Source organism: Meleagris gallopavo, chromosome 22, assembly GCF_000146605.3.
Source record: "Meleagris gallopavo isolate NT-WF06-2002-E0010 breed Aviagen turkey brand Nicholas breeding stock chromosome 22, Turkey_5.1, whole genome shotgun sequence".
Lineage (NCBI taxonomy): Eukaryota > Metazoa > Chordata > Aves > Galliformes > Phasianidae > Meleagris > Meleagris gallopavo.
In genome coordinates this window covers 2134609-2144493 of record NC_015032.2, presented here as the reverse complement: position 1 = coordinate 2144493, position 9885 = coordinate 2134609, and the positions used below count along the sequence as shown (strand labels likewise).

General features: G+C 43.5%; 1 protein-coding gene across 1 annotated transcript; it reads right to left on the bottom strand.

Annotated features, from left to right (window-relative positions):
* Positions 1 to 549: 549 nt before the first annotated feature.
* On the bottom strand, positions 550 to 9881 carry LOC100543429 (ER degradation-enhancing alpha-mannosidase-like protein 2; the record flags this gene model as incomplete). The annotated part of the gene is made up of 9 exons (XM_010722292.3): positions 550 to 1956; positions 3130 to 3251; positions 4388 to 4532; positions 5213 to 5337; positions 5668 to 5809; positions 6958 to 7169; positions 7816 to 7941; positions 9529 to 9634; positions 9810 to 9881. Coding segments are annotated over 9 exons (1536 nt in total), but the record flags the coding sequence as incomplete, so codon positions are not given.
* Positions 9882 to 9885: the final 4 nt, after the last annotated feature.

Below are 9885 nucleotides of genomic sequence, written 5' to 3'. Positions count from 1 at the left end.
AAAAGATGCAAAGCCAAACCAGTCATGTCCCCAGGCTGCCAGGGGTGCATTTTAGTCACTTGAGAAACAGCTGTAATATAAACAGCACTGAGGCAACAGTGGCTGCCACACATGGGGGAACAATTCTTCTGGCTGCTTTAGGTACAATCCGTGCAAAAGCTTCCATACAGGCCAGGAGACACCATTTCATAAGCCATCCACACATCCACTTCAAACTGCCAGCTTAGAGCTTCTCTGAGACAGATTCTGGCTTCTCAGTGCTTGCTGCTGACTGCTCGCCACCCAGCAGGCTTAGAGAAAGCCCAGCATTTTTTCTGCCCTTTTAAAATTTTTATTTAAAAATAAAAACCTCTTTGCAACCCTACTGCATTTGCTCTTTTTGCTCGTTGCATCCATCTGTTCAGACACTAGTAATGGTTTGAGTTTGCCAAGTCAGCCAAACACCAAGGACTTTCATGCCTTTCACCTGTTGAGATAACAAAGGAAGTGCAGCTTTGCTGCCAGTGCAGGAAGGATCACAAGAAACTCTCACTTCCTGTTCCAGGAAGCAGCTTAAGAACTTCCTGCACCATGAGAGAGTTGCATTTCATTCTAAACCAAGTCACCTCCCACTCTGCCCTTATTACACGCAGAACTCAGCAGGTCCACCTGGAGGCCAACTTCACTATTAGAACTGGCTGATGTGGAGTTAGACAAGCGAGGCCCCAAGGGGAAGTTTAAAAGAAGAAGGAAATGAGGAAATTTCATAGGAAAAGCATATCAGGTTCTGAAGAAGAGAGCACACACTACTGCAGGGTAAATGGAGCCTTTGCTAGTCCACATTACACCTCAGTTTGCAGGTGACATTACCTGGATGCTTACTAAACCAGTTTCAGGTTGGTAGTACTGACTCATGCTGATTCTACACATGCAGGAAGCAGTTCCCCATATCACAAGTGCCCTCCTTCCGCTGAGCCATCCTTTATGCTTGATAGACATGCTAGATCTACAAATCTGAGCCTTCACCTCATGAATCACAAGGTTTTCCTACCAAATCACAGACCTTTCAGGCTAACCACACATTTATAATGAGGCCAGTGAAAAAACGCAGAGTATATCACAGAGGAGAGATTTGTAGTCTCAGTGCTGCAACTAGAGCTTGTAATCCAGTGCTTCTTCCTTATCGACCACTTAGGCTCACTTTTATGGAGCACATAAACACAGTACCTCTCAACCTGGAGAGCCTTTTCCTTCTGAACACCTGCTTGCTATTCAGGCAACCGACAGTTTTGAGGTTAGCAACTTCATAGCATCAACAGCTAACGTGTGAATCACATTTATGAACCAGCAGCAGCAGAATTTAATGTGAAGTTTTTTTCACTTCATACAATTCACATTGTGAGGTATGGCTTTTTCCATTACGAAACTATAAAAATACATTCCCAGAGTCTGGATCAAGTTCAGTAATTTATACTGATAATAAACATATAATCAAGTGTTGTCCAGGAAGACCTGTCCCAGTACAGCAAGTTTAGAGTTAAAAGATTGATTGGGGCAACTCAAAAGGGAGTGTGAGCTCTTCTTTGAGTTTCTTTTCTTTCCACCTAAAGATGCACCTGTGGGGTCTTTTGCACATTCCCCTTCACCACAGTCAGAAGCTTGCTTTAAGGGGAATTTCTTGTTTTTCTGAAGTGAGTAAAACTCCCTCATTAAGTCTTCTACTTCCCACTGCTCTTCTTTTCGCTTCCTACAGCAATGCAGGGCTGCAGGGTCAATGGGATGAGCTTCAGTGTTGAAGATGTACCCTCCAGCACTCAAGACGCATTCGCCGTAAGGGGTGATCACAACATCAAAGTCTGATCCATCGTTGTGAATGAAGTTGTCTGGGTCAAACAGTAGGTACAAGTATTTCACTGTTTCAGCCAGAAAGAAGGATTCCATGCGGTTATCCAGTCTGTGATCTCTCAAGTCTTTGATCTACAGAAGAAGAGAGCCAATGGGTTATGTTTATATCAAATTCAAGAACTTGGGGGGAAAAAAGAAGAAAAAAAAAAGTAAAACCAGCTTGCAATTCATCTACATCAAACAGCACAGTATCAATACACCCCATACTTTAGATGGTAATATACAGTATACCAACAAATTTTCATCTGTTTTGAATTAATATGATCCGGTGATTCGAAACAGGAAACTAAGTCAAGAGAAATGTACTTCCTACGGGGGTAAGGAGAATATCTTCCCATCATTTACCTAACTAAAAAACCAAAACCTTTACATCTTCAGAAAACTTCCAGCTGTTTAATGAGTGGATGAGATCCACTAGGAAACTGACTACAGGGACAGACAAACTGATCAGAGCTGGCAACTCTTTAAGGATGCTTTTTTTAGTCTGCAAGAGCTCACATCCTCATGTGTAAGAAATGAAACAAGGAGGATGAAACCAGCTTGGCTAAGCAATAATCAGCTGGACAAACTGAGATGTTATAACGAAATGTTCCTGCTTCTACTGCCTGTACATGTAGCCTGGGAAGAGAACGTGATGGGATTAGGAAAGCTAAGGCACAGACAGAACTGAAGTTGGCAAGGGATGCAAAATAAAACAAGAAGGGATCCTATAGGGTCACTGGTCAGAAAAGAAAGGCCAAGAAGAGAGTACTGTCTCTGATAAATGAGAAGGGAGAACAGGCTGTAACAGATAGAGAAGGCTGAGCTACTCAGGGTTTTTGCCTCAGTCTTCACTGGCAGTCAGGCTTCTTGTGTCTCTCAAATCCTGAACTTCTGGGTGCTTTTTTCCATTTGTTTTACAACTGACAGGCAGAGGCCCATTCACTTCTACAGAGCATATGAGCCCTCCTGCCAATGTGGGACTCCTCATACCTACCAAGATACAGGAAAGCTGAGAAGATTCTGATGCTTTTCTAGGTTTTAAGCTCTGGTGTGACAAACTGTTAAAAGAACTTGACCCACTTTTCAGTCTGTAAGGAAAGTTACTCCCAGAAACACGATCAGCAGTTCAGCTTTAGAGAAAAACAAGGGTTTTATTTGAAAAAGAAGTCATGCTTTAATAGATGTGATCATTTGACTCAAAGCACAACATCACCCCTCAGTACACTCCCTATACTAAAGCTGCTATTTAGCAGCCACACTTACAGTTGCAAACCCACAGTCCACCTTGCTGATCTTCTCTATCGACTCCACTGCATCTCTTCCCAGTTCTAAGAGTATGGGATCTCGTGTGGCACGGTACAGATACATTGCACTCTCAATCAGCTCTGCAAAAAACAAAACAAGACCAACCTCAAACCAAAACTAATTAACACACGGTTGCAAGCATGAAGATTACCAAACCATGCATATGGCGAAGAGAAGATGTTCTCTGAATTATCAAACTGTTTTAATATGACCACGTAAGTAGCTTAGCTTGTCCTGTGCTTCCTCTGGCTAAAAACGCACAGACTTGCTTCTAGTGAAGATGTGCTACAAAGAAATTCACTGTAACCATGTTCCATCAACTCAGGTAAGATTGAATAGTGCTGCCTTCCACATTAAAGAAGAGGAGCACACAAAAGGATAAAAATTCAGTTGTCAAAATAAGCAAAGACAGACGTTTCTAGAAAGGACTACAAATAAAGTTGAACCTCTCAAACATAATCTTTAGAGAAAAAGCTGTAAAGCTTTGGAACACGATGAAAACTGTCGGTATAGGAACACTGTATGTAGGCAACACGTGCACTTAAAAAAAGTTTTTGTTGTTGCTATAATACACACTGAAGTTAACATTGGTGTTTTTGGTAGAAGTGTAGGATTTCACCTAAATGCTCTGACCAAAAGGCAATTTATTACTTACAAAGCTTTACTGACCTAATAACCACATGTGAAATTTTTGTCAGGAAAAGAAAAGCCAAACAGAAAGATTTTAATAGGAAAGAGATTGCATTGCAGCATTATAAACAACATTAAACCTCTTATGTGTTGATGTTTACTCATATAACTGGAATTAATTTGATTCAGGAACACAGCAGAACTAGAACAGTCTTTCACTTCCTAAATCGAAGGGAATAAGCAATCACATGAACATTTCACATAACTTTAAAGTAAAACTACCCTACGTTAGAGAATCTAACACAAACCTGTCATATCTGACACAGGGAACTCAATTCATTAACGGGGCCCCTTTATATAATAACACTACTGTCTGCTTTTTTCAATAGCCCTGCCTTTGTGAATGGCAGAAAGCAAAGCATTTGGCTTTGACAATGGACAGCAGTGGTGAAACCCATGCAGGAACCAAGTCAGAACAAAACTGGGCAGGAGTTTTTAGGTGACAGTTACTGCTAACATCTGGTCTGATCTCACCACTAGAGCAAAACCAGAACTTCATGTTCCTTTTTATTTCATTTCTGCTTACCTGGCCTGAGCGGGTATCCTTCTCTCTTGTCCACTGTATAGCCCTGAGGAATGTTGTAGAACTCAGGCAGCCCACCAAACTGCTTCCAAACAGTGTAATAGTTGAGGAAGGTTCGCATGGCATTATCTACATCCCCAATTAGGCTCTGAGAGAGACAAAAGAATTAGCAAAGCAATGGCACAGTGAGAAAGAAACAGTAAAAAGGTTGATTCAGTAACACTCCCATAGTCAAAACAAGAAATGAGTTGCTCGGCAAGTCTAAATGGTATGATAAGCATTTAGGCACGATGCCTTAAGAACAGGTAGAACTGAAGAGGCACTAGATACTGCTTTTCTCTTGGATAACATTATTTCAGGTGTGCAGAATTCAAAGTCGCCTTGATTTTCAGTTAACAGAAGGCTGGGTTTCCTTTGGAAAAAGATCCAGTTTGTTCCAGTAGGGATAACTATTCCCAGACCAAACGTAAGTACTGATAAGAAAGCAAACTTCTCAGTGTATCTCTGTGGGAAGCATTCATGAGAAGAATGTATTTATGTGGTAGCAGCAGAAAAACTGTTTTGTTTTTCCTTCAGGTTCCCATCTAGATTATGAGATCACTATCAGCAGAGTTTGCTACAACAAAACCACCTTCTGTGCTTAGTAACTTTTTTTAATTAGACCACAGGTGGAGACACATTTACTCTTTCAAGAACTGAGGACTACTGTAGACATCACCAGAGATTAGAACAGAGCTTTAAACCAGCACAGATGAGGGTTATATCTGTAACTTTTTATAGATCAACTTAAACAACATCACTGTATGCTACCAATATGACAGCCCTCACCTGCAGGCCTGGCCAGTAAGCCTCCAGAGACTGAAAAACAGGCATGGATACTGTTCCTTTGTACATCTGAACCCAGAGGTACCAGTCATCAAACTTTGTGTAATTTTTGATAGCTTTGTTATATTCTATGTATTAAAAAAACAAACAAAAAGAACAAGCATAGGTGAGTAGGTAATAAAACAAATGTTCTTCTTTTTCAGAATGACTGAAGTCCCTGTTTCACCTCAGCTATGAGAAACAAATGAGTTGTGCTTTCCTCCTTGTCAGAACGTGCACTGTGATAACTCTTATCAAAGATTGGTCCAAAGTATTATAGCAAAGACATTGGGAACAGTCCCAAATGGAACTTATTAGCCTTATTCTCCCAAAGAGAACCTTTTACAGGTGAAGCCAAGGGCACATTCCTGGGACCCTTCAGCACAAGGAAAAACAAACAAAACAACCAACCTGCTTACCTAGAAACATGGACATCAGCTCCTTGTCCTGCAGGAGAATGGCTCCTTTAACAAGGTATTCAAAGTAGGAATCCACTCCTGCTCCAATGCCAGCATCTTGGGCCACCCATTTGGCAGTTACCACATCAATGTGGTTGCCAACCTGGAGGAGGTGTGGGGAGAAGGAAAGAGAGTGTTAGAGTGGAAATAGAGCCCATCTTTTAAACAATAATTAAAATAATTCCCACAACAGCAACGTCACACAAAAGCCTCTAACCTCCTCTCAGAAAAAGATTCACGGTGACAAAATCAGTGAGTGTTTTCCCTAGTACAAGAGATGTCTGTCAGCACTAGAGAAGTACAAAGCATAGAAAATCATTACTTGCGGATTTTCTGCTTTCAGCACAAACATTGCAGTGGCCAAAACAAAATGTCATGCTACTGTAAAAAAACACAGTCTGGACATCATGTGGCTGGTACTAATTTCTATCTTATGAAAGCATAGAGAAGGATGATGAGGTACAGAGCAGGATGCCAACAACATCGGGCATGAGAGAGCTGCCATGCTAATATTTAAATAGATCCTTCACACCTGGCAGTCTTCAGCCTCCAAAGAGTTGAAGGAGAATTTAAGAATAATCGTAACTAGCTTTGCGAAGATGGAAAAAAAGTTATTCTGTTTCTTTCCAGCACAACAATCAGGCCATCAAATAAAAATAAACAGACCCCAAAGCAAACAGAAGTGTTTCCAGCAGGCACCAGGCCTGCTGAAGTTCAATGTGGTTTGAATTTTGGGTAGTCTTGCGTGGAGCCATGAGTTGGACTCGATGATCCTTGTCGGATCCCTTCCAACTCAAGATGATCTATGATTCACATAGCATATGAAAACATCTATTATACTTCACATACATTCTAGCTCTGGAGAGCCCCAGAATGCTAGAGGCTAGAAATACCCTGGTGTTCTTATTTCCTTCCATAGGCCAATCTCACACCATGTATTGATAGATCTTTCGTGTAATGTTGTACAGTTGCTGTTACAAAAGCTGCAATGCCCAGCAGAAGGCATTTCTGTCTCCCAGCCATATCTGTTCTGGTGCAAAACAACAGCATTACGTTGAGTTGCACCACTAAAGCAAAGATGTGCATGCTGCATGTCTTCAGGAACAACATCAAACACGCGACTTTCAGCCCCGTTGTTAGCACTGTGGTTATTTATCCAATGCTTTCTCCTTAGTTTATACTTTCAACGCTTAGAATACAGCTTAGAACCCTCAAGCTATACGAAAATTCAAAGGCTATGTCCTCACTCACCAGTCCAATATCTGAGCGGTTTTTCCACAGTGCCTTCAGAGCCTTCCTGGCAACATCCTCAAACACTGGGTCACCAGTCAGGTGGCTTAAAGTGGCAAATTCCACTATAAAAGTACCAATTCCAGCAGTACAGGTAACCGGGGTCTCCCCAGGGTTTACTCCATGCAACAAGTTCACTGTTCCATAAGGCATCCCAGTGGGAGTCTGAAAAGCTGAAACGAAATTGTTGGTTCACATGAGAGCGTTCACTGTTACATCTTATCAGATTGATAAGAAGGTGCTCCCTACAATCCCAGGCACATACAGCAGCAACAAATTCTGTGGACTGGAGCCACAGAATCTACTGCAGATCTACTCTCCCCTATCCAGAGCAGAGGCTGCATCCCTGCACAAACACAGCAGTCAGTGAAACATAACTACAGATGCTGGTCAGCAGCATGCAAAAACTGAGCTCATGACTGCTCAAGGGTAGCCCAGGGAGCATGCAGAGAAGGAAATGGCGTCATGCTGTCAGAGCACACTTCCTAGCATGGCTCACAGAGGGGCAGACGAGGCTGCATCTTCTTGTCTTTGCAAGCTGTTGTTTCACAGTCTTTACAGCATTTCTCATGCATATAAAATATTTCCCACAGCAAGCAATTAACAAATTGCTGCACTGAGCACATATAACACTTGGCACACACGTGGACAACTTGTGTCCTGAACTTACAAGATGCCTTCCTGCAAACAAAGTTCACCTCCTTCGAGCTCAGGGAATGTAGGACTGTTTTGCAAGCTCACAAATCAAGCAGTGCCATCTTCCTCCAGTGCACCAGTGACCTCAGGAACCACAGCAGCACAAAACAGACAAGTTCTCACCTGGCAGCAGTTTGCGAGCTGCTTCCTCTGCCATCCTCAGGAGAGGTCCAGAGCACGGCCATCCCACCTCCACTTCAACGCCAGCCTTCTTGGACAGCAAGTGAGCAGAAAGGAGGCCACCAACCACTGGAAGGTGCACAGTGAGAATCCCATTAGAAAATGCTGGGACAGAGGGAGAATGAAGTCCCAAAGCAGCTGTATTTTATCTTGACACAGAACAGCATTTATGAGGAAGAAAAGTCAGATGGCACATCATTAAGACTCAAATTCAATGCCTTCCTGTTTGCAGTAGGTACCTGGGTATATTTATTCCATTATATTAGGAGCATCAGATCCCACTTGCCCTCCTGTATCTGCAGTGCCCTGCAGAAAATTAAAAAGCTACAAGTATAGCGGCTGTGACATCCTAAAGTGGAATTGTGTTTCATTTCTTCCAGACAGCTTTATGTCATGTTTCTGTAATACAGCATACCTTACTAAACTTGCAGAAAAAGGCTTAGGTTAGAGTAAAGAATTGTAGTCTGACTGTCAGAGGCTGTGAGTTTTCAGTTCTTTTCACAGGTTTGCCTGATGTCACATAACAAGCATAAACACAGAGAAATTACAGTGCTGCAAAAGCTGGCTCAGTACTGTTTAATAGGAGAAACAACAACAACAACAACAAAAAAAGAGCATAACTAACAACTATCTTCCTGTCTCTCTGTCTCACAGCACCAAAGCAGTGAGGTGCTCAATAGGGTGCAACATTCCACTCCATTGAAGGCAAACGTCTTTGTAATTTAAAACAAAACAAAACAAAACAAAAGACAAGTTTTATTTTACAGCACCAAAGCAAGAGATTAATAATCACAGAATGGCCAGGGTTGGAAGGGACCTCAAAGATCATGAAGCTCCAACCCCCTGCCACATGCAGGGCCACCAACCTCCACATTTAATACCAGCCCAGGCTGCCCAGGGCCCCATCCAAGCTGGCCTTGAACACCTCCAGGGATGGACGGGGCATCCACAGCCTCTCTGGGCAGCTGTTCCAGCACCTCACCACTCTCTCTGTAAAGAACTTCCCCGACTCCCAACCTAAATCTTCCCTCCTTCAACTTCAAACCATTTCCCCTTGTCCTGCTGTTATCTACCCTCTCAAAGAGTTGATTCCCCTCCTGTTTGTGGGCTCCCTTTAGGTACTGAAGGCTGCAATAAGCTCACTCCCAGCCTTCTTTTCTCCAGGCTGAACAAGCCCAGCTCCCTCAGCCTGTCTCCATAGGGGAGCTGCTCCAGCCCCCTGATCATCTCTGTGGCTCCTCTGCATCCTCTCCAACAGCTCTCTGTCTTTCTCGTACTGGGGGCCCCAGACCTGGACTCAGCACTGCAGATGGGTCTCACGAGGTCAGAGAAGAGGAGGACAATAAAATCTTTCTTCCAAAACAGTACATCAAAAAGGAATGCATTAAATCCACACTGTTTCCATAGAAGACACATTATAGCAAAGCTTAAAACTTGGCAGTAGGATACTGAAAGTGACACGTGTAACTGTGTACACTGAGGCAGGAAGCAGAGAGGTGCCCTGCAAAGACAGAAAGGAGGTGACGCTTACTGGAGCTTTTCTGAGCGTCTACACGTCCTGTGACACCACGTTACAGCCTCCCTGTGAGGTTATTACCTCTGCCTGCACCCCAGAGGCTCTCACAGCATCGCAAAGCACAGAAAAACCCACCTCACCTCGGATATTTGTCTCGAAGACGGACGCGTTGACATCGATATCGAAATCCAGCCCTTCCTGCAGCACGGTGACCACGCGCTGGAACTCGGTGACATTTCCCAGGATCTGCAGCGTGACAAGAGTGTGACAGCACGGGAAAACTGGGCACGAGCCCACGCTGGGGGACAATTACATGGATACATAGCGGCAGGGGAACGGCTTTAAAGGAAAAGAGGTGGATTTAGGTTAGAGGCGAGTATGAATTCTTTGCTCATCGGGCGGCGCGGCGCTGGACACTCACCAGCAGCGTGTCCAGGGCGTCGATCAGCGTCAGTGAGAAGCTGCGGGGAAGCACGGAGCTGCAGCGCGGAGCCGAG